The sequence below is a fragment of the Haliaeetus leucocephalus genome, unplaced genomic scaffold (genome assembly GCF_000737465.1).
Source record: "Haliaeetus leucocephalus isolate CR32 unplaced genomic scaffold, Haliaeetus_leucocephalus-4.0 Scaffold228, whole genome shotgun sequence".
NCBI classification, from domain to species: Eukaryota; Metazoa; Chordata; class Aves; order Accipitriformes; family Accipitridae; genus Haliaeetus; species Haliaeetus leucocephalus.
The window spans coordinates 1,399,334-1,424,913 of NW_010972664.1; the positions used below are offsets into that span (position 1 = coordinate 1,399,334).

At 38.0% G+C, this 25,580-nt stretch overlaps 1 protein-coding gene across 1 annotated transcript in view; it reads right to left on the bottom strand.

Annotated features, from left to right (window-relative positions):
• Positions 1-25,580, bottom strand: part of USP25 (ubiquitin specific peptidase 25) — an 81,033-nt gene that overhangs the window by 38,886 nt on the left and 16,567 nt on the right. Inside the window, exons 4-6 of the mRNA XM_010567632.1 lie at positions 21,173-21,296; positions 14,951-15,113; positions 349-435 (exon numbers count right to left, since the gene is read on the bottom strand). Coding sequence (XP_010565934.1) covers positions 349-435; positions 14,951-15,113; positions 21,173-21,296 — 374 coding nt within the window. The remainder of the gene's footprint in view (positions 1-348; positions 436-14,950; positions 15,114-21,172; positions 21,297-25,580) is intronic.

Here is a 25,580-nt window from a genome sequence, read left to right on the forward strand (position 1 = left end):
GTACTTAATACTAGCTAAAAATAAAACGTTTGCTAACACAGGCTACGTTCACATTAGAAATGCTCACCTACTAGCGGCAGTGCTGCTACAGCTGTGTCAGTAAAGCCCTTCCACTGAATCTGGTCTAAGCAGCAGTACACCGAGCAAACTCTGCCTCTCTCAACACCCTGCCCATACTCTAATGTGAGGCTAATGTATTTTATGTAAGACCCATAATAGGAAGCTCAAAGAAACACTAATTAGCACCTATAAAATCCATGCTAATTTGAGCTAGGAACAGTGCAAAATTCAATTACAAGAGAGAAACACCCTTATCAGCCACGAGGGGAAGTTAGCTTCCAATTTTACCTTTTGGTTTCGGGGCAAGTCTTGAGCATTTGCAGGAGGATTGAAATTTAAAACTAGTCTTCGAAACTCCAGTAGGTTAAATAATGACTGAAAAGAAAAAAAAAAAAAAAATAATAAATTTAAGCACTTCTACAAACAAAATTCTTCCAAATGTGCCTTAGCAAAATAAATGGAATATTAAACATATGCAGTGCTAAAGTTTCATTTCAGAAGCTAGATTATTTCACTTAAGTTTACTAAACACATTTTCACCAGAAGATAACTATTTTTGCCAAGTAAACAGCATAATAAAAAAAAACTTCTTTATACTTAATCACATAAACAGAACAATTTTAGATGATAGGTAAACTACTTTTTAGTTTAAAAACAAGAATTTTATTAATTGTGTAACTGTTAGTTTTCAAATTGAAATTAAAGCCTGTTTAGACATGTAAAATTCATCTTGTAGCCCCTCTATCATCTACCTCCCCAGCACAGAGAGAGTACATCTTTGTATATGCAACTTAAATCCACTTGCATTTATCTGTATTTTTTGCATTCTGTTTACTCCTCCCATTATTATAGGATCTGTATGATGTACATTAGAGTAAGGAAACAGGGTTATACATCTTTGCAGGTAAGGAACTGGTAACATTCTCGTTTTACGGACAATAAGACATAAAAACAGGTGTCTACAGGCACACCCACAAAGAACCCCATAGTGTAACACAGAGCCTGGAGCCAAGAGAGTACAAGAACAAAATGACTCCGGGTTGCAAAAATAAAAGTCCAAAGCAGTGGCTGAAAACCGAAGTCCTCAGCACTTGCGTAGCCGCATCATTGCTGTTCCGTACAGGCAGAAAGCACTTTAGTTAAAGTTCACTTCATTACCGCAGACTAGCATTTTGATGAAGAAAGGGTAGCAGTAAAGTTCTAAAGCATTTTAAACATGCTCCTCAGAGAAGCACCAGGAAGATTTACCCTCCTATTCATACCCTTTGGTTTTACAACCTATGATTAACTACACCCTACCCCCCCAGATCACATATTAGCTATTTATTTTGGAAAGGCAGAGCTTGCCTCCCCCAGCAATAGGCTTTGATCCTGCAACTTGTCCTACACAGGTAAAGACTTAAGTCACAGACCACAGCAAGTTTAATAGGATTTCAACTGCACAGTGTCAAGAAAGTGACATTCAAATTGTGAAGAGGCACTGCATTTATTCTAATAATTTAGAACATGTTGGAAGGAAAAAAAGATGAGTTTGTCAAAAGTTGCAACGTTCCCAGCTCTCCTCGTGAAAGAGCCCTTACCAAGTTTAACCTCTTCCAATAACCCACAGTATACGGTGTCTCCAGCAAAAAGTTGTCCTTCCTAACATTTTTAAATTTAAAAATAAAATAATTTGAAAAATATTATCAGAAACACCAACCAAAAAACATCTTTCTGACCTTGCTAAATCAACAGACAATTGAGTAGTGAAGCTTTTTTTTTTTTTTCTCTTTTGCTGTTCAAAATACAGGTTCCCCTTTTATCCGTCCTTGCAGAGAATGGAGATTAAAACAGAGTCCTTGTTTACTTACTCAAAGAATAGCAAATGTTAATATTTGAGTGTCATTCTAGAAGTTGATACTAATTGAAGTTATGTTTCATGATGTAACAGCATTCCACTGGTGGGCTCTTCATCAAGCAAAACACAGCAATGTCTTACATACAAAATAAACCAGCTGCTGAAATATAATGTCCAAAGACTGACTTCTCTTCATGACTAATCCAAGTGCCATCAAAGTGCCAAGCAGCTGAGCTGCCCAATTTCATAACACACATATATGAATTAAGTACAGAAAACTGTATTAAAGTTTAGAATTTTTGCCTGGCGTTCAATCCACAAGAACTATATTTCTTTAATCCAGAACTCTGAACTGTGAACATATAACTCCATGCTTTACTAAGCTGAACAGACCTATTTTTTCAAGCTGCTGAGAATAATCAAGAGGATTGTCTGATATGGTCTCTTCTTCTTCAGCTTTGTTCTACTCAAAATTTCTTATGCAAGATACTTAGTTATTAAACTTTTCTCCAAAACAGCTTATGCTGTGTGTGGTTGTACTGAGATGCAGAACACTCACAGTTAATCTACTGCCAACACCACTAATGCTAACAGGACAGTACTATGTTGTAGCTCTTCTATACTGAGCTAAATCAACTTCAGGAAACTTCTATCTTCGTAAAAAAAAAAAGAAGGTAATTTCCCAGTGTAAGTATAAACAAGTATACAATAAGCGTGCCTAAGACCAACCAATTTTTGTGCCCGAAGTACCTCAAGGAGGAACCTATGGTTCTTTCTGAGGTAAGGAGATATAAATGAGCTCACCTAAGCCCTCATTGCAGCAGAGACCTCCCATGGCCAACCACCCCAGCGCTTCAGAAAGGGGCTAGGCAAAAGAATTCCCAATTTGCCAAGCCATCTGTTGACTACGTTTTCTACACCCAGGGTAGGTGATGCCATGGAGCAGAAGCTGTTCTTCTGCAGCCACCGAGAGCCACAGCAGAGACTGTCCCTGGCCCGAGTGCCACCCACTGGCCCCATGCCAAAGCACTGGCCTTCAGCACTTCATCTCTTACCCACTTGGCTTCAGCTACAGAAAAGTGTCAGGAGTCCCAGTGCAAGAAAACAGACTGGACCTGAAAGGTGATACTTCATATCTACTGGCCTAAGTCTTCCAGCGTGAAGTACGCAAAACTTATGCATGCAAGAAAAATTCTCTAAAGGGTGGGGGTTTTTTTCCCCCAGTGTATTTAAACCTATTTAAAAGCTGTCATCTGGAAACTTGACCAAGTAAGGCTAAGATAAGTTATATCAATTCAAATTGTCATGAAAATCAACAGATTTTTAGTATACCTGCCTCCTATCATGTCAGTTTGGGGGCTGAACAAGATAGTAAAAGAAAATGAGAATAAACAACAACAACAAAAATTCAGTATCAGTTTAGGGCGTTCAAACTAGCTATGCTGTATGACAAGACATACTGTGGCTTTCCCCTGCTATAGGTGCTGATGATATAGATGTATTTTCTGTCATGCCAGAAAGAGCTAGGTAGAGTTGTAGCTTCAAGACTGTAAAATACTAAAAAGGTTCACTTTTCTGAGTAATGTCTACCCACGCTGTATAGAGTCCAAAATGCAATTTCAGAATATAAGCTGCCTTGGTTTCACCTAAAACACCCTGCTTATCCCTCTCCCTCTCTTACTGTTTAAGATTATCAAAACTAAGGACCTTGGCAGAATTTAGGTTGCCTGAGTAAAGGTAATTCCTAACATTCTTAACATTCAAGCACTGTGATGCTGCATTAATACTGCTAGAATATAAATTAGTCAGCATATTAAATCCATGCAGAACCACCAGCAGAGTCCTAAAATAGTAGTTACTGACATCAACAATACTTGGAGAGCAAGAAAACAGTACTTCTGTATCTAGATAAGATACGACCTACCAAGATGCAGGCACAAAGCTTTAGACAGGCTCTTTGATGGATTCTTGCAAGTTCTAAAAGCACAGGGCACTAAAACCAGCTGTTTCACTAACAGATGTATGAAAACCTTTTGTTTTCTTTGACTAGCAATTTTGTATTTGTTTCCACCATTGAGATAAAAAAGCAAAAAGTATTGCACAAGAACTGGGGAATTTTAAATATTGATCACCTTTATACAATTTTACACAAAAACCTTAATTTCATAATGCTATGAACACAGCCATCTTCCCATTCAATTTGCAAAGGTTAAGCTTGGAAGGAAGGAATGACTTTCAAATTGTTCTGTGAAACACCCATTAAAGCAATTCAGACTACTAATTCTAAACCAGTCAGCAAGATGCCAGAAACATTCTTATTTGGCAGAAAATCATCTAGGATGCTTAAGTAGAATGAATATATTTGACCAGTGCTGTAATGCCTGCAGAAAACCTCAACTTGTCCTAAGGTGATAAGTAAGGGGGGGGGGGAGAATCACAGTTACTAATGAAGCTTAGCAAACAAAATAGGACACACCTACTGGCACACAGCTGGAACATCACCAGCATATTGTGAAATGCCATTATCATTCAGGTTTCTCTTAGAGCAGCCCCAAGAAAAGCTGTGCAACTCCCATTCTTGTGGCAGGCCAGTTTGTAGGCTCCCTTTTACCAAAGTGATGGGGATTAACATCAGGCAAGGGTGCCAGGACTAGTGTAGGTGTGCATAACAATACCTATGTGTCAGCAGCAAATACTGGCTAGGAATTTGTCCAAATTAGTGCCAAAGCTTGAGATTTAACAGGAGAAAAATAAAAGGACTAACTTGAATTTTGGCAAAGAAAACTTAGGACGAACTTAATTTGGCTAGTAACCAAAAACTAAATATATCTTATTAGTATGGCTTGAAAAGCAACTCTCTGGCAGGGGGAAAAGTAAAGTATGCATTCCTACAGAGCTCTTAAACGAATTGTTTCACGTACTGGCATTTAGCTAAAACATGATTTTGTGTAAGTTGAAAGCTTATATATGCATTAACACATCACAACACCTATTTGTCTCATTTAGTCATCTGGGGCCTTTTATGCATTTCCAATATTACATCTATTCAGATTTTAAAGCCACAAAGCAGAGACTGTAACTACCTTCATTCTATATAGCAAGCAGAGAGCAATTTTAAAGAATGAATACATTATTATTTTTCTAAAAATAAAAAGCAAAAACAGAGCTCTGCCCATGTCATTAATTATAATATTTGGAATAGTTTGCCTCTGCCAACATGACAAATTAGATTTATGTTCTCACTTCACTTTATAAACAGTTTTGGTGGTTTACTGTATATAGAGCTAGTTTTAGTGGGGTAGATCGACTATTATTAGGGTTAACTTTTTATTCATGCCAATAACCTAAATCAAAGAAAACGCAGAACTCTATGGAAGGTATGCTCCCACCTGCACATGTTACCATATGGTCCTTCCAATAACATTAAGAACTTTAAATTTACTAGTTATCCATACTTGAAGTACACTTAGGCTTATTAGTGACTTAACACTCCTACACACTTCAGATTGAATATTAGTGTCCAGCAAAGCTCCGTGCTGCAAAAACATAAGCAACTTCACTGGCAACTAAGTCCACTTCTCTCCAACTTCCAAGTCTTCTGGACTCTATACCACTAAATTGAGAGAATGATTTCTCCCTCCTCTTTAAGTCCTTCCCCACTTTTTCTATTTATTGATCTATTTTACTATTTTACCTTTTGGTTCATATTCTTAAACCTACTTCTTTTACAACAAAGTCCATGAGGTGGCCGCTCTGCTCCTGCACTACACTTCTTTCTAACCAGCACCTTCTTAGAACTCACACTGGGGCTGCCTCCTACTCCACTTGTGCATGTCTTATTCCTGTAAGTGGTAAATCCTGTTTTCAGAATAGAGACTAATGACAGGCATTAAATGTGGTCATCAGACCTATATTTGACCCTATGCATGCACTGCATAGCAATAAAAGTCAGCAAGCATAAATACAACAAGAATTCTTCCTATAATGCTTAAACAAAAAGGAAACTGACTGTTATATGTATATGCAAATTAGTTTAAACACATTTTACTTACAATGTAGAAAATAATTATTGTAACAAGACTATAGAGAATTTTAAATATATTTTCTCTTAAGCACACAGTAGCCCTGTGTAACGTCTTCTACCTTTCAGAGAAAAAAAAAAAAATCTTAAGAAAATGAGGAAGTCACCCAAAACATTCCTGATATTGCTTCTTTCCATACACCGAGAATTTGGCACAGCCAAAAGCCTTCCTGAAAATCCTCATATTGTTTAGAAAATTGCCTGTAAGGAAGAGAGAAGGGAAGAGAAGAAAACAGCTTCAAAGCTGGGACTAGAGCAGGTTCCTGTTCAAACTTCGTTGTGAAAGTACAGGAAGAGGAGTTTTTTCTCTCTCCCTCTCCGAAACAAAACTCCTATGGACAGATATGACACTATCTCATGGCTGAACTTCAGCAGAAAAACCCCACATGTACAGTGGTAGCAGTCAGGAAAACATTTAGCATTTTCAAAGTCACAGAGAGATTCAATCTCAGATCTTAAAAGCTTTGGAAAGTATCTCAAAAAGGACATTTTTATTTATAAACCATCAACCAATCAGCATTCCAAATTGCTGAAAACCAAAGTATAAAATGCAGTTTTAAGCTGTCATGTTTTGCTTTTCCAAAAGGCTGAGGTGTAACATGGAAGAAGAAGATGGAAAACAGCTTTCATACTGTTTGATCTAGAAAGTCAAACTAACTTAAGACCTCTAGCAGACTTGGGTTAAGTCAACATTTTCAACAAACAGCTCACCATGGTATTACCAGCCTGCATTTAGAGAACATTTACTTGCTTATAGCAACAAACGCAGAACATTACTGCAATTCAGGAGACAGATAAGTATGATGTGAGATATGTCCAGAAGAATTCACTTTATACTTGTGTCTTGGCACATACTAAAAAATGCCATTCAACCACTCCTCTATTACATGTTCAAAGCAAGAAAAAAATTCTGTTAGGACATAAAATAACAGCCAACATTTCCTGACATGGTTACAGTTTTCAACTTCTTGCCTAAATGCACAACAACATGAAATCAGTTTGTGGTATAACCTTAAACACCACACCTAAACAATGCAAAAGCTTTGTGCCCTTCTAAACCTAGGAATTGCACATAGGATCACAACCCAACACCTATTCTGTAGCCTTTATTTTAATTAAAGGGACAACTATGTATGAGTTGTCCCTAAAGCTACCATCCGTTAAAGCTTTCCAACCCTTCACAACAGAAATCGCAATATTGTATACCACTAAATATAAGGTAAGAGTTTCAAAAATCACACAAGCAACCTGAGGGAGCTGGAGACCACAGTGAAGAACAAAAACCAGGAAAAGGAATTTCCTGTCAGCAATATCATAGGATGACTGAACTTGGAAGTGACAGGTCAGTCTTTACTCTACAGGGGAACAGAGGGAGTGACGGAGGGAAAGCAAGAAATTAGATTTCCCACTTCATTATTCCTCTTCCCATGAAATTCTACAGAACAGTTGATATCATATCCCACCCCTCCCAGGCTGCTCTAGAGAGAAAATAGTGGAAAGAAAATATTCCATCAATGACCACTTTAACTCAAATGGGGATTGCACACTGAATGTTCTTTAGCATGCAACCTTCCGTTGCATGTCCAGGAAAGCAAGGGAGTTGTGTACAATATACATATATGCAACTCTCATTATATAATACTAGGCTTTTTGGTATTAATGCACTACCATGTCATCCATCACAATCCCTTCCATTCAACATGACAAATAGGAAAAACAAAACAATGCAAAAGTTAGATACTTGCGGTGGGCTGCTTCAAAGATGGTAAGAACAATAGCTGAGCCACCAACTGGGAAGAAGATACTTCCTTGATTCTCACCCCTCAAGCTGGCTCGCTTCTTCCCAGAACTAGAAGCTTAGGATCAAATGAGATCCTAACCCCAAATATATTGACATCAGAAAAGCAAGAAGGCTGCTCCTAAACACAATGCAACAGAGTAAAATGCCAGAAGTGGTGTGAGAGACCCTGAAAATAAAAGTTAAAGAGAGCAGCCATGGAGATTTATGCTTGTAAGACAGTAGCTTTTTAATTCTTTGTTCTGCAAGCTATGTACTTTGGGGGGGGGGGGGGGGAGCTCTCATTTTTGAATGATTAACCAGACTCTGACAGACTCCCAGAGAAAAGAGTGTGGGGATGCCAAGCCTCAGCTGTCCTGCTGGGATAACTCATTTGGGAAAGGGAGGAGCTACAATCCAGACAGGCCTTCAGGAACTCACGAGACCCAGGAAAACACTGCACCTAGTACTTTAGGTATGGTACGGGGGGGGAAGCAAAGTACAGTTTTCATTATGTTTCGCCACAGACTTTCTTCCTTCCATCAGAAATTTGTCTTAGCACACTGAGTGGGCAACATTCACTAAACAACCAACTACTCAGTATCTCCCATGACACCTTTTTCAAGGGGCAAGTATACTTCTCACACATGACTGAAGCCCTACTTGGAACTCCAAAAGATAAAGTTAGTCTTGTGCAATGCCTTAAAGCAAAACACCTGGGAGACAACTTGCACAGGCAGCAAGCTTACAGACACGATTCCAGCAACACTTCTGTGTCCTGTGCGTTACCCACCTTCTATGTCCTACGTCCTGCAAACACTTAACTCATGCTCAGCATAACACAAAGGAGCCGCTTCACAGGCTCAATAAATGTGTTATTTATAAGCCATTTTCAGACTATAAACTCTTAAAACCAAGGAAAATTGTAAAGTTACATTTTTACAAGGGAGCCACTGAAATCTACTGAAAAAAAGGAAGTAAAAGCATATAGGAGTATATTCGTGTTTTGTTTCTTTAAAGAACTTGCTATCTTAAGTTCTATTTCAAGAGCAGACATATGCAGTTACAATAATGAGAATTAAAAAAAACACCAAACCCACACAAACAACCTTCTAGAAATGTTCTAAAACCTCAAGATTTAGGGATCCCACTATAAAAGTTAATGTAAATAAACAGTAGCAAAAGCATCTATGGGTGAACTGTCAAAAATATAGGTTTATTACAAGTTGAGGAGGTGGGAATCATTGAGAGACTTGATTCGTTTCTTGGCAGGTAAGGAAGAAGCAAACATACTTTAATACAGTTTTGTTTTGATATATTTTCTGGGGGACTCAGTTTTAAATTCAAGTTATTATCAAGTCAAAAGTCGTCAACAGCAGGACAGATTTGTAGAAGTTACACTGTGGAAAAACTATTACTGTTCATTCTGAAGATGCTAAATGTAACTGTTGAAAGCAATACTTTGGTTTAGAGCTATCTGAAGAGATACTCCCCTCTTCCCCTACAGAAGAGGATGACTTCCATATGTGTGTATTTCTCTAATGCCCAAATAAACACAGTATAAAAGGCAGTATTTCTAGGAAAGTTTGAATCTTGTTAAGGTTTGCTGACACTCACTGAAAACACAGCTTAAGGAATTTCATGCTTTTAATGCAAATACAATGAACAATTGATGATTGCATTTGACTAAGTCAGCTAACTGGTGGCTATAAAAAACAACATACATTGCATAAGGAAACTGTCAAAATGTCAAAAGCTTTTTCCCTTAACAAGCACCCCTTAAGTAGAAGGGGAAAAAAAAATTCTTTCTTTGCAATTTAGTTTTAGATTATATTACACAATATATCTTTGTGACTGACAGTAGTTAACATTTAGATATTGTTGACCTATGTGATGTGAGGTTTCAAAAGACTCCCAAAGAAAGCTTGAAAATACTTCTACATAGTCAATGCAACCCAAGGAGTCAGTGTGCCCTGTGGATAAATAAATACGGTATTAGCTAATACTCTAAATTAACATGCATTAAGTTTTCTGGGATGGTTGTTTGAAACATAAGTCTTCCTGTCTGGCAGACAATATTAATAACCTACATTTTCAACCAACTGAAGTTATAAATCTTTCAATGGTTTACTTGAATTACATTCTATAGATATAAATACATAAGTTTAACTATCTTTTAGGATTAAACCTTTATAATTACAAATGCCACAGATTTTCACATGTGTAGTGACCATAAGAACTAGCTAGCCCTCTTTATAATCCATTTTCAAGGTATAAAGTTGCACATCATGTATAATTAACATGAAATCATAAGTCTAACGTAGGTTTTTACATTCTCTAACCTCTGTTCTTACCTCTGTGGTTAATGAATTAAAATTCAAGTTTCCTTGAAAACATTTATTTAAACATTTGCAGTTTCCTGTATATAAATATTTCTTTTACAGAAATGCACATACACATAAAATAAGTCATCTTGAGATTTGGGACTACTATGGAATGTAAAATCTGATTACACAACAGAGAAGGTAAAACGCCAAGTCATATTACCTCCACAAAGAGCCTTATGGAAATAAAATGTTTCTCTATATTAGCACCAAGACAGTGTTTCTGCTATTGGAAAAAGAGCTATTCATGTGAAGGAATAAGGAAAGGAGGAGAGATGAACAAGGGAAACATCAAAACATCTCAGGAAAACAGAAAATTCAAACACCTGATAGATTACCAGATGCTGAAAGAAAAGAGGCCTAAGAACACAAAAATTTCAGTGGGAAGGGAGGTGGTAGAACAAATAAAGAAGGCTTTCTGTTTCCTTATCTACAGCATTACCTAAGTATTACCTTCAGGTAAGTAAACCCTGTCCATAAAAAACCCAGAAAACAAACAAACAAAAACAAAACACCACAAACAAAACCCCAAAACCACTCAACACTAAGAAGTCAAAAAGAACATGGATAACAGCAATCCAATTTATGTAGTCTACTGGGACTTCAGAGTAATTTCTGAAGAAGTCATTCAACAAAAACTTTTAACTAAGCAGCAATGAGGTAAGATGGAAGGTCGATGTACAGACAAATAGGTAATCAAAAAGAAAAAGAGGGCAGGAAGTAAACCATCTGTTCCAGCCTGAAGGGAGGTTACTGCAAATTCATGAAGTCTGTGCTGGTAAGCAAAATTCGGAAGTGATCTAGAAAAGAGAGCAAGTGGCAAGATCACCAAGTTTGCTCAGTACAGAGATATGCAATGTAGTAAAAACAAGAGCTGGCAAAGATGAACTGACAGAAGAATCATATGGGACTGAGTGACTATGTAATAAGAAAGCTAAATTGAACACAGATAAGTGTACAATGATGTACATGGTGGAAAACAACCCTAAAATTTATAGAAAATTATGGGCACCAAGCTAACTAGTATTATTCAAAACTTTGAATTTATGATAGTTTCATGAAAGTATCAGTTCAATACACAAAGTAGTTAAAAGAAGAAAAAAAATAATTAAGAAAGGAAGACAGAATTAAACAGAAAACATTACTATAGAATCATAGGGTAATTCAGCTCAGAAGGAACTGATGGAAGTCTCTTTTCAAACCTCCTGCTTAAAGCAGGATGTCACCTGTGAGATCAGACCAGGCTGCTCAGGGCTTTTCCCAGGCACATCTTAAAAGCCTTCAAGGTTTGACAGAGCCTGCACAGCTTCTCTGGGCAACCTCCACTGCCTGCCTGTCCTCATGGGGAAGAATGCTTCATATATCTAGGCTGAATCTCTCTTATCTAACTCTCATTCTCCCAATATCCACTGCTGTGAAAAGCCTGGCTCCATCTTCTCAATGGTCAGCTAATGCAAACCATCCCATAGCTTGCCAGGTTGACTTTTTGGCCTGTCTGCAGTTTATCAGAAACCTCTTTGATTCTCCATGACCTTTCAAAGATGACAGAGTGACCTTGCTAAGACTTTCCTCCATTATCTCAGCACCACTGGATGCAGCTCAGTGGGTCCTGTGGACTTACATGGGTGAAGTTTCCTCGAGTAATCTCTTACTCAATCCATAAACACTGCTCAGAGTTCCTCTCCCCCAACCAAGCACAGTGGTCTGGGATACCTCATCGGTGAAGACTGAGGCAAAGCAAGGCACCAAGTACCTCAGCCTTATTTAAGCCTCCTGTCACTAAATCACCTGCTCTATTCAGCAACAGAACTATGTTCTCCTTGTTCAGCCTTTTATGACTAGTGTAGCATCAAAACCTCTTCTTGTTACCCTAGACATCCCTTGAGGCATCAACTCTAAGTTAGCTTTCACTTTCCTAACATCATCCCTTCATGCCTAGGCAACATTTCCAAACTCCTCCTCAGCAGCCCATCTCTGCTTCCAGATCCTGCACACTGCCTGCTTACATTGGAGCTTGGCCATGAGTTCCCTGAGCAGCAGTACGGACCCTTCTTGTAATCAGAGGATGCTGCCAGCTTTCCTGAGCTCCTCTGCCCTTCAAAGCTGCCTCCTATGGGATCCCAGATACCAACTTCCTGAAGAAGCCAAAGTCTGCTCTCCTGAACTGTAGGGTCTGTACCCTGCTACTCCTTCCTCACTCTTATCAGGATCTTGAACTCCACTATTTCATGGTCACTGCAGTCAAGGGTACCCACGTTACTACATCTCCAACCAGTTTTTCCATTTTAGGGAACAGCAGATCCAGCTGTGCATCACACCTAGGCAGCCCTTCAGTACTTGTATCAAGAAGTTGTCCCTGATACTCTCCAGAAATCTGGTTTGCTTGTGTCCTGCTGTGTTGGACTTCCGGCAGATGTCGGGATGATTATTAAAGTTCTCCACGGGAACCAGCCTTCAAAGAAAGCTTTGGCCATAACCCCATCCTGAGGAGGGTGATCTGTAACAAACTAAACAGGTGGTAACTCTACCAGCCTCTCCTGTGATGCTGACCCACAAACTCTCATCTTAAACTGTCATCTTGTCTCACACAAGTACAGCATACATTTGAGCTGCTCCTTCATAAGGAAGGCAATGCCCTTCCTTGTCATCCCTGATTGTCTTTCCTGAAGAGCCTGTATCTGTCCATTGTACCACCTCAAATTCATAGCCCACTCACATCTTGAGAACTTTCCTGGTCCCCCAACTAAAATGCTAGTAGAGCTAGAAAAGATCTGGAGAACAGCAACAAGGCAGGTCAGAGGTTAGAACAGTTTCTGTATAGGCAACAACTCAGCAGTCAGCTTGGAAAAAGAGACCAGCGACCTGGTGAAAGAGTATGACAGCAGTCCACAGAACTGTAACAGCAATCAACTTTTAACTGACTTGTCCACCAGGAGACATGGAGGCCACCGGACAAAGCTAGTGGGAGCCAAGTTCAAAAAAACCCAAACAAAAACCAGGCAGTTCTTCATGCTAAATAGGGAGCACAACTATGGAATTCCCACCCAAAGGATCCTATGGGTGCAAGAAGTTTGCAAGGTTCAAGGGAGACAAGTACATAAAAGAGGTCCACTGGGGATTACCAACTAAAACTGCAAAGGATTAAGAAAATCCCCCAAGGTGAAAGCAGTTGGAGGCTTGGGAGTGTTTTAACAGAGCAGCATCACGTATACTGTTTGTACTCCTCTGTAAGCATGCATTTGCAGAAATTGCTAGGCAGAACGTTGATCTAAATGGACTCAGCCTGAAGTAAAACAGCCATTAGTATGAAAGTAACAATATTAGTTTATCCGAAGTGCTTCAGCCTGACAGTAATTTGTTAAAAATGGGTATTAAATATTTTATTTGATTCCTCTCAAAAGTCAGACTATGAAAAGTTACTATATGCTGAATTGCTTCTTGTAGACTAAAAATGAATTTCCCCCTATTGTATTCCACTTTCACCCACAGTTTTCTGTGGGTTTGGATGCTTTTGAATATACCTACAGATTATTTAAAAAAACATATACAGCTTTAGCAATCACTTCTAAAAGAAAAATCTCTTAAAAGATGGGTTCATAAAGTTTATGTACAATGTATCTTTAATATTAGAACATTAGATTTTACTAAACAAGTTGCACTACCTGTACTCATTTCCCTATTGACCCTATCTTCAAAAAAAAAAAGTAGCTTTTAATTAAGCTACATATACACAAAAACAGACTAAGAGCACATATATTGGCTGTATTAGGTAAAACAACTCAAAACAGACACAACTGCATCCATATCAGACCTTCACTTTCCTCCTCCTCAAGTTTCCTTCTCTATCAGTTATTCCTTCTTTTACCCTACTGTCCTGGGTTCAGCTGGGATAGAGTTAATTTTTTTTTACAGGAACCTGGGAGGTGGGGGGCATAGCCGGGGCAGCTGACCTGAACTGGCCAAGGAGCTATTCCATACCATGTGACATCATGCTCAGTATATAAAGGGGGAGCGGGCCGGGGGGTGGGCTCTTCTTTTCGGTGGGGGAAGTGGCAGAGCGTCGGGTCCCGGGTGGTGAGCAGTTGCACTGTGCATCACTCTTTCTGTATACTTTTTCATTAGTACCGTTGTTGTTGTTGCAATTTTTTTTGTGTTGTTCCAGTAAACTGCCTTTATCTCAACCCTCGAGGTTCCAGGTTTGGTTTTTTTCCTCTCCTCCGTTTTCCCCCCTATCCCACCGGAGGGGGGCGGGAGGAGTGAGCGAGCGGCCGCGTGGTCCTTTGTTACCGGCTGGGCTGAAACCACGACACCTACTCAGCTATCTATTTTCTTGTAGATGTTCCAGTAAGCACTCCATGATTGAGGGTGTCTCATTTCCTCTACCTACCTCCATCGTCAGCCACCCCCTTTCAGTCATTTACATGCATTCCTTTTAATATAGGCAGTCTGTTCTTCATCTGTAATCCAGTTTTCACATGTTTTTAGGCACCCACAATTGTCACTGATGTCAGCATGAGTTGCAGACACCCAGGATCTTCAGAGACTCAACTCCTTGTCTTCAGCAACTTTTTAATAAGAAATATTTTGAAGCTTTACTTAGTTACGCTACAGTACTTTCTACATTTCAATCAGGCCTATAGATAAACATGTTAAGAGATGCAATAAATAAGTAATGCTCAAAAACATCTCATCCAGTGGCCTAAACTTCCCAGGAAAACAGATATCTTAAGTTATCCACTCAAAATAAGATAACTCACCTCACAAAAAAATACAATGAAGAGTATACACAACTAATCGAAGAGGGTCCTTACCTGAATGACAGCACTAAACCAGCACGTGTTGCCAACATTCTTTAATCCTACTGGACAGTTGTCTTGCCGCTTTCGATCATAAGGGTTTGGAGAGTCACTCCATACCTCTGGGTGCGTCCTCTTTAAACTTGCTTTATTTTCTGCAATACTGGCTTCTAGAACTCTTCGGGAACAGAAGGGAGGGGAAAAAAGTGAGAAAAAGAAAAAAAAAAGGCACAGTAAAACACCTTCAGTTACTAATACAGACATCTTAATTACATCATTCACTAACTTATTGTTGCTGAGCTTGGTTTTAAATTTATATGCAATAATATGCCTTCAAAAGTAAGATGCCATTTTACTTTTAGATATGTTACAGTAATTCCATTATGTTTTGGAAAATGGTATCAGTGAGTGAATGAGTGAGTCTCCTGTGAGAGCTCTAGATACAAGAACCATGTCTGTAAGTCATCAATTATTTAAGAACCAGATTCAAATAGGATGGACAACAAGAAATTTCAGGCAGCACTGTTAGTGTAGTACTTTCATCCACAAATGCTTTTATTGGTATGCAAAGCACAAAGTCACCAATAGTTAATTTACTGACAGTAAACCAAAGCTAGCTAGGCAACTTTCAAAAATGGAAGAAGCTTTTTTAGTTACCATTTTTGGAACTTATGCAACTGTATTAATCACTTTAAATAGCAAGTAATCACTTCATGAGCCATGGGAATACATCTTCCCACAATTTTTCAAATGCCACTCAAGTTAATTGTACACTTCAGTGACCACACTCTTTGCAGGAAACCGTTCCTATGTGATTTATGTTGAATGTCCATATTTCACATGACAGTAAGATCTGATACGTGTTATGCTCCCAAACTCAAGCTTCACTCAACACAGTATTTCTGTATCAGCACATATCCTTAGACTGGTGACAAAGAACACCTTAAAGGTAATTTGTGGTAGCTGCATATTCTAAACAGAAAGATGGAGATGGATACATTCAGGTCATATAATGATGGCTCTAACTTATAAGCAAAGTTGCCTGGTGTGTGTACTACTGACAGAGTAGTCACTATCCCCAACCATCTACTCCGACTACCATGTAAAAGGCTGAGCTGCTATTGAACTACTACATTCGCCTATCACAGGATTTCTGGAGCTGCATGACAAGCATCTAAGCAGTCTGAGCAGCATGAACGGTTGCCCCCTTCAGTCCTAAACTCACTAAACAAAGACAGGCAGGTTTAGACTGGTCTGTAAATGGAGTTCCTCAAGGACAAAGTTTGAACATCTTAGAAAAAAACAAAGAAACAGGGTGGGACACACATGTGACATAATCTCTCAGTTTCCCAGCTGTAAATTTTTGTTTCAAGCTATGCTCTTGTCAAAGTAAGAAAAGGTATCTTACAAGATATACATGAACTATGAAGCATTATATGAATTTACTGTAGACAACTGCTTTGTGGGACATGCTAATTTGTTTTTGCTACTTATTTAATTAAAAAAAAAAAAATAGAAGCATTCAGAATTTGAGAGACCATTTGGTAAAAATACCACTTCTGTACCAATACATGTCAGGAAGAACCTAAAACTTGTAATTTCTTAAGGATTAATCAATTTCTCACATTTAGTTTTTGACAGATAACCTTGTAACAGCACTGAAAAGACAGGCATGTAATCCTCTAAGACCTTCTGCTCTGACATCTCTTCAAACAATGCATAGGGATGGAACCTGATTCTTCAGTAGTTGCTAGTTTTAAGAGTCTTTTACAGTAACGTTATCTCCTAAGCAAACCCCAAAATGCAAAGAAACAGTCAAATTCATTTCCCTTCTCACTGATACAATCCTTCAAAAGTGTTAGATGACCAGTGTATCTCTGCTTTGAGAGTAAAAGTTATTTGATGGGGACATTAAAAAATTAATTCAAAACAAATGTCATACATATTTCAAATAATTTCTCATTCAGGTAGAATTACTTAAACTCTTGTTTAAACTAAATTGAAGGGACCTTTAAACCTGATAGGAAGACTCTGACAGACTGGAATAAATTTAGAATGATGATGTAACAGGACTACAATACTTACTCCATACCACTTTTTTTTTCAGGGAAACAATCAAACTTTTTCTTTTTTTCCCCAAGCTGAAGAATATTTCAAGATATTTCAAGGTTCAAGTTAAGAAAAATATATATTCTCAAACTGAAATAGTTCCCTACCCCAAGGGTATTACCATTTGTCAATTTAATTACCTACTAAAATTTCTTCCTTGCATTTGTTTTTGTATTTCTTTAGCAGGTGAAGGATTTCCTCATCTCTAGCTCCACCTCAGATCTGTTTCCATGTCTTATAGTATTTTATTCTCAAAACTTCATATTTTTCCTTAATTTTACTTATAACATTGTCCTCAGAGAGCACATGCAATAGCTGCACACCCTATGTGCCAAACTCATTTTCAGCCATAATGATAGCTATGATGCAAACTGAAATAAAAAGTGAGCACAGTAAACAGGAACCTAATGATCAGTTCAAAAGCTACATAAATGTATTTACCAGCATAGTGAGTATACCTCTTATATTATAATGTTCACTATATTATATTCATATAGTCCTGATCTGGGAGACTATCTTGACAAAGAATCTTATTCACACATGCTCTCAAAAAAATTAGCATCCTTCCAGGAAGTTAATACAAGGATTTAGCAATTCTGATTACATAGCTGAAACACCCTCTTTGCGACCCTCGGAGAACACCGCAGCAGTTGCTAGCCACAGAGCCATAAGCTACATGCAGGGTATGGCATTTCTCTAGCCTCACAGGACCAAAGGCTTCCCCACCTCCAAGCATTGGAATCTTGTTTGGAGGGAAACTCTGGAGTGAGGGTTAGTTAATGCCAGGCTTGGCATGGGACTTGAAAGCAGTATTTTATTTTTCTCTAACAAGCTGGGCATAGCCAAGCAGCTTTGCAGAGCTGCTTGCATGAGGCTAGCCAGACAATGCAATAAGCCTCGGGCAGAGTGAGTCCGCAACACAAAAGTTCAGCCAAACCATTTTGAGGAAGCCCACTAAACATGCTGCAGAAAAGCCCACTCTGGCAGGCTACTCAGCTAAAAGAACAAGGAAGCATCTTTATACTGTGATGATCTTACAGCTGGACATCCAGGAACATCCCCAACTCTACATGCCTCCCCAGTTTCACCTCTGATCTATACACACAATGCTTAACCACAGTGCAGAGTCCCCAACAGTTTCAGTGACCATGTTAAAAAAAACAACCAAACAAAAAAAACCCCCACACTAGGGGCTGTGCACATCCTTATGCACCTATAGCATGGGCTCTCATTTTAATATGGCTACTACCCTAGGCACAACACAGGCCAGCTAATTTCTTCTTTCAGTCATATCTTACTGGCTTCCCCAGTGAAGCCCTACCTGACCAGCCTCATTCTCTTTCAATCCATGAAAAGTAATATAAGCAGGAGAAGATTTTTCATATTAAGAAATACACTGATCATGCACATTTCCCTGGGAGATTAAAAGAGGGAATAATAAAAAATTTTAAACGTGCCATGTACAAGATGTTCAGCTTGGACACTTGGACATTTCAGCTGCACTCCTCTCAACACCTATGTAGTAATCAGATCTGTCCTCATTAAGTAGCACAAGGCAATTACATTCAGGAAGACAAATTCTATGTGCATTATAGCATTAATTACACAAGTCAAGAAATTCCGTTAATGCTCCCTTGGAAACCTTAACAAAATCAGTGCAAATTAGGTTCCAAAACATGAATACCTTTGGAAAAAAATATCCTCCACACCAAAGGCTGTTTAAATATGCACACATCCTACACTATTAAAAATGAAATATTTCCATAGTTTCATGTGCTTATTATTGACTTCCTGTTTGATTTCTGCTTCTTATTTAACCTAGAAAAACAAAAGTAAATGGCTGCAGCTTAACTTGTTTACAACCGCAGTGTTCTACTTTTTGTTTTGAGGAGTCTTGCACAGATACTGTGCTTTCTATTGGAATGCCAACATTCTTCTGTGGGGTGTTAACCACTAAGTGATTTTTTTTTTTTTTTTTTAAAACAGTCTGCAGTCCTGTCCTTGAGCAAGCTGATTGAATAGCTCAGATCAAGAATTCTGAACTTCCTGTATTTGTACATCTCAGACATAAATTGCCATCAGCTCGGGGTGTATCTTGGTATGTAACTGAGTTGATCTAATACTTCAGTGCTGCCAAAACCCCCAACACCCTCATTCTTTTCTGTCTCCATTCACAAGCAAAGTCCCATTCCCTTTCTTGTGCCATGATATACTCTGGATCTTGTAATGAATATTTTTGCATGGCTTTGGGAAATAAATTCGTGCAACAAATGCTCCAAAGAATACTACAGCAAGCATAGAAAATGTGGTACAGTGTGCAGGCCATATTCCCCTTGGTAGCAACAAGCTCTTAATTTGGCACATGCTATTGTGTGTAATTTTGCCATCAAATATACATCTCTGTTGCATCAAAAGACCAATATTTTCTCTGTATATAACTGAACAAATTGTCTACATGCCTTTATACATACAGAAAAAAAATGGCATACTTTGTTATTTTCTGAAACCAGAAAAAAGATACACCATAATTTAAGTAAAATGTTTATAATACTTATTTATGGGCTAAGCAGATAAAACTAAAAAGGGCTTTTTAGCCTGCAAAGTGAAAAACAAAGTCTACAGGAAAAAAATTAAAGCTTGAAGGCTCCCAAGAAGTGAGCACAGTAGAAGCAGTCACAGCTTGCGGAAGGAAAAAAAAGGGAGAAAGATTTCCATGACCAGAAATAGGTCCATCTTTATGAGAGCCTGTCTAAATCACAACTCTGTAATTATGACAATTCTGTCTTTCAAAAAGGAACATGCAAGAGCAGAACTTCTGAATCAGAACTGGACAGAACTTCCACCATAATCTTGTATACATGCACATACTGAGGTCTTAAAAAAAAGAAAACAAAAACTACCAAACAGAAAACAACCCCTTAAAATCTTCTTCCAACTATTAATGAGAAGATAAATCCCTCTCATCCCACCTTTCTCTCCTAAAATGTTATCTTAAATTCATATAACAAGATGGCTTTTATCACAAATGGAGGGAGGGAGAGGTATGTTTATTCTCACAATTAGTACATTTATTTTTCAAAAGGAAAAAGAAAATGACCGTGGATAAAGTAACACTCTCCATATTCTCAGAGTTGGACTTTTCTGATAAGCCACTTAGTCTGTCAAATACAGTGAACAAATACAATACAGTGTCAAATACAGGAGAAGAATTATTGTGGTGAGTCTCCCCCATCTAAATCATTTTTTTATAAAATTAGTCTTTTACAAGGAGGTGGTACTTAACCTTCTAACACAAGGATCAAATCATTGCCCTTTTCCCCCAGAACAAGGACAGCCACAAATGAAAAAAAAACAACATCCCTCCCAAGGCCAGCCACAGATGAAAAAACCAACATCCCTCCCACACAACCCTACACCAGGCTTAGTTCAAGTCCCAAATACTTCATAATTATATCTATATTTACATATAAACACATACTGTACCAAAAATTATTGTAAAATCTGATCAAAAGTTAACGTACAGATTCTTATCACGACCAAGTTGAGAAAGTTAAGTTCATAAAACTTTAAACCAAGAAGTTAACTTCACTCAAAGGTTATAAAACCTATTTGTTAAATAGGTTAATAACATACTTTATGAGCTAAAATACAGCAGCTGCTCTTAGTATACTCAAGTCATAGTGTTACTACCCCCTCCCTCAATCTCAGCCTTAGCACAGAGGTAAGAAAATGTTATTGTAAAATGAACACTGTACAAAAAACAGGACAAAGAATTTATTAGCTGCTTAATTATATTTTGTTTTCATTGCTTTTTACCTGATACACAAGAGAAACTTTTAGTTTTAGGTCCTATTTAAATATGACCGTATATCCTCTATCTCCATCAACTTCCTCAATATTTAAACAAATGCATCAACATGAAATATACTATTAAATCCTAGCCCACACATGACAGACTATTTTCCAGTGTAGAACATACAATACATTAAAGCAACATCCTGAAGCCAGGCATATCAGTAGCACAAATGAAAGTAAACAAGTTATTCTTTGTTAAAGTTAAAAAAAGCAATACAGGCCAATCTCCAACTCTTTAATTTAATTTCTGCTTTATATAAGTTGTTCGTTTACCTGCTAATGGCTTGTTCCTCATCTGTTATTCCAGTCTCCCTGAATGCCCTGTTTGATTCCTCCAAACTCAAGGCAATTGCCCTCTGAAGATCATCTTTATCATCTCCAGTGAGATCAATCACATCTGAAAAGCAAAACTATCTTTCTCAAAATTAAAAGTGAAACAGAATGAAAGGCAAGTCTTACTGTAGAGGAGAGAGAGCCCACGTGGATTGCTGAGCACCATTCCAGTTCATCCCTCCTGTGCCCTGTGCTCTTCCAACCACTAACCCTGCTATCGGCTCCCTTCTGCCTCCAAGCCGGATAAAAACCTCAGCAGCTTGCTCTTGCTAAGGTATGACAGGCAAAAGTCTTCCTTCCTCCTAACATTCTTAAGTTTCACAGAGCTATGGGACAAATTTAGGAATCTATGGTTTCTGAAAGCCCTCTTAAAGCAATACACTTAAAAGTATTACTTCAGCTACCGTAATCAGTTGCTTCCAGGGAATACATGATGAAGACAACCTCTTAAAAAGGATACCTTAGCCAAGCATAGTTGTTTTTCCCTCCTCATGGAGGAACGCATGTGGAGTTTTCCCAATACAGCCTCAAATTCTACAAGTATTTCTGTGCACTGGTGAGCCAAATACTTTCACACAGTTTCATAACATGTGGGAGACTTCCTTACTTAACCTAATTCTTTTCTATCCTGGCTGTACACTCCTTTTCTGAATATATTTAAATCCAATTTCTGTCTACTGGAACTATCCCGTCTCACCAGGAGAATTAAAGAAAACAAGTACTGAAGTCAAAATGAGGATCTGTACTTGGACACGTGGGGAATGCTGGATGGGCTACTGACTGGGTAATGAAGATGAAAACAATCCTACTTCTGCCTTTCTCGCCAGCTCCCATTATCTAAAGAATCAGATACTAACATCCCCCGTAAACCTCCTTGTTTCCTGAGAGCAGCGACAGCACTCCCCCTCCTGAGTAAGGAGGGATTTCACTACACAGGTCACACCACAACACAAATCCCTCCCGTCAGGCACAGCCATGCTTTCAGAGCAGCTAGGGCCAACAGGAATGTCCATCAACCGCACAAGACCTTCAGAAAAGCCAAGGTCGTTGGTTATCATGATTTCAGGGGCCAAAAGTATCACTTTGCAGGTCAGCCAGACAGAAAGAGAAGGGAAAGTGCAGAAGAGACTTTTATGTGCAGTATTAGACAGACACACACAGGGAGCATTGGCTGGTTTCAGTCTCCCTCCTCTCAGGCCAACATTTACCCGAAGAGCTATGAAAGGGACTACTCTTCAGCCTGGGGTTTGGACATTAGAAGCTAAAAGACTCTGGGAGAAAGAGACACAGATTCTAAACTGATGATTGCTCACAAAGAGAGATGAGCAGCTTGTCTGCATTTCTCCTTCCATAGGCCAGCATAATTACTCATACCCAAAGAGCTTCTCCCATCTAGCTTCTGACTTTTCTCCTGGATGGGCTGACTCGCTGTAGAGACAGCTTCCTCTATTTCCCTGGGCTTACTTGTCTGTGACATTTCTCACTGGATCAAAATAAAACACTGAACTTATGATACAAAAATCATTGCTATAGCTGTGTATGAACAGAAAATGGGATGACTTATCCTCACAGAAAGCTGAAACTGAAAAGAAGTTGTAAAAGAAAATTTTCTGTTAACACCAGCATCTTCAAAAACTAGTTTTCAGCTTAGCCCTGTTTCCCCAAAACAAAGATGGCTGAGCTTGTATTTTATTTAGTGAACCTTTAAAGGAAGCACTCTTATCTGCAAAGTAAACTAGGCAATCTGTCATGATCTGGAAGTATGGAAAAACACTATGACCACAAAAGCAGCACTTCATAATTTTATTCTTTTGTCTTTTATAGTCAGCTCAGATCTACCAGCATATCAGGATACTTCAACTCAGATGCCTGAAATTCTCCTTCAGAAGTCCTAAAGCAATTGCAAGAACCACCAGCAGACATCTCACCCAGAGTTGTTTTGATATATGAGTTGCCACATCAAGAACAGTGTAATTTTGGCTAAAATAATACCTCAACCTGGGTCACATGCAAGCATGTTCAACAGCCTAAGAGCAGGAGAAAGGCTAGAAAGGTCGACAGCGATGAGAGGATCCCATGACCACACACTACCTATTACACTCTAAAACGCGATGCTTATGTTGTATTTTCTGCACATTTGCATGTAGTCACACACAAGCACCTCATCTCCACTGGAGATGAGCTGTTTTTCTGAAAGCAGTAATAGTGGTCACAACTGAAGATGGAGTAACCCTCAATCCCACAGCCACACAAACTGATGGAGAAGCATATAGGATTACTCTGATCACTTAGTTAGAGGGGAATATTCCTTTAGTTAGTCTCTAGTCAGGTATGAGTGATGAAATTCTTATACAACAATAAAAAAAGAAAGTTAGATTAAGAAGTAAGCTCCTTTATATGGAGAGTATTTTCTGGAAAAGAATTCATAACCTAGCTGAAAATTATGTGGTTAACAAAAGCTCCCACTGTTATACAAAAATCTACCAAGGTCAACTCCAACTCACATTTTCATTAAATTATTCAACTTCTTTGCACCTCCCTAGCTCCTTAATCTTTATTAATTTATACCACCACCCTATGTGTTCAGAAGTTTATTACCATTCATAGTACCAGTGATTACATCACTAATATTAAAACCCCAAATCTTTGACTTCTACTTGCTTTCAGAAAGCAGATCAACACAACAGTTTCCTTTGGCGTGCAAGGGTTTTAGAGCAGACAAAACAGGATTCTCTTTAGAAATCTTGTTTTCACATATACATTGTTCCTGATCTGCATGAAAAAAGACAATACAGTGAAGACCTGCTGCCAGATACTACCACCACATGTGAGTGGTGCCATTGATTTATGTCACAGAGGGTTTACCTAGCATAACTTACATCAGAAAAATACACTTCTAAATATCAGCTAATCCACAGTAACTTACTCCATGCAAGCTTTTAGTTTGTAGCAAATGTAAAATAAAAATGTTTCGGAGATTTAAGGTAATGTATTTTAGTTCATGTTTGCTATACTTGGAGCAGGTTCAAGGTCTTTTTCAGCATCTCAGCTGACACAGTAACTCATTAAGCTGCAACAACTCATGTATGACTTGAATCCTATATCATAGGATTATAAAGAGGAGATCTCAATAGAAATCATAACAGAAGGGCAAAGTCTGAGACTAAATTCTTTTAAAAAAAAGTCAGCTTGTCTGCACAGTTTGCATTCATGTCAGTTATAGATTATACAAATGTACATATACATGAAATTCATGCAGGTTTTTTTTGGTTTTGTTTTAAAATATCTTCAAGTTTTGTAAATTCTTACATGGGGATTTCTTTTTTTTTTAAGTGAAAATTTTCAAGTCCAATTTTCAAGCAGTTATTCTACAAGTACAATCACTTTGCCTTCTCTCACACTCATTACTAAATTCAACATTAATCTAGTTTTAAAATATCTATGACTTTATTTTATAGCAATCAGTAGTGGAATTCATTCATGAAACCAATCTACTGATGTTTCCTATTTGACCAACTGATTTCTGTATTCAAATTCTGAGTCTGAAATAAAAACAAAAAGCTGACTTTTACCCAAAGTATTTATCAGACACACGAGTTTCCTGTGATAGGCTGAAGGATGCACTTCATAAAGGTATTAAGAATAATGACGCTTCTCCAAATTTATAGCTACCTGACTTTAATTTACATATGCTGATTTTGTAACACTCCTCTCATTTAGGCCACAGAACACTTTAGTTCTCACTGGCTCATCCTCATAAAGGATTGTATATCACATAGCCTTAGGAAATGCAAACGTTCTTAACAAAGCCATGACTACTAAATAAACAAAAAAGTTTGCTTCTGAAAAAATTCTTTATGAACGAAGAAACTGCTCATCAAAACAGTCTGTATTAGTGTATTCATGATGTTTATTCAACTAAAATTAACATGCAGAATTAATCAACTGTTTTACTAAGAAATGTATTTTGGTTTACAACGTTATTCTATAATAATGTGTGCTTCTGGTACATAAGTTCCAGAGAGTTTGAATTGTAATTCTACAAAGCAGCTTTAAGTTGTATATTGAAATTTGTGACATCTATATTAGTGTGTATATATATATAGTAAATGCACACATTGTATCTATCTATCCCCATATATCTTCTTTCTTTTCTAAAAAAACCTTACTACCAATCTGTTTACTTAGGAAGTTTCTATCATTTAAATAAATGGTTCTTAATTGGTAATTGCCTAGGTCATTAAAATAATTACTGTGTTATTGACTTGTTACTTTTACTAGGAGGATGCAGAGAGTAGGAACTTCAAACTCAAGTAGGCTGGGAAACTCAGCATGAAGGACAGATCTG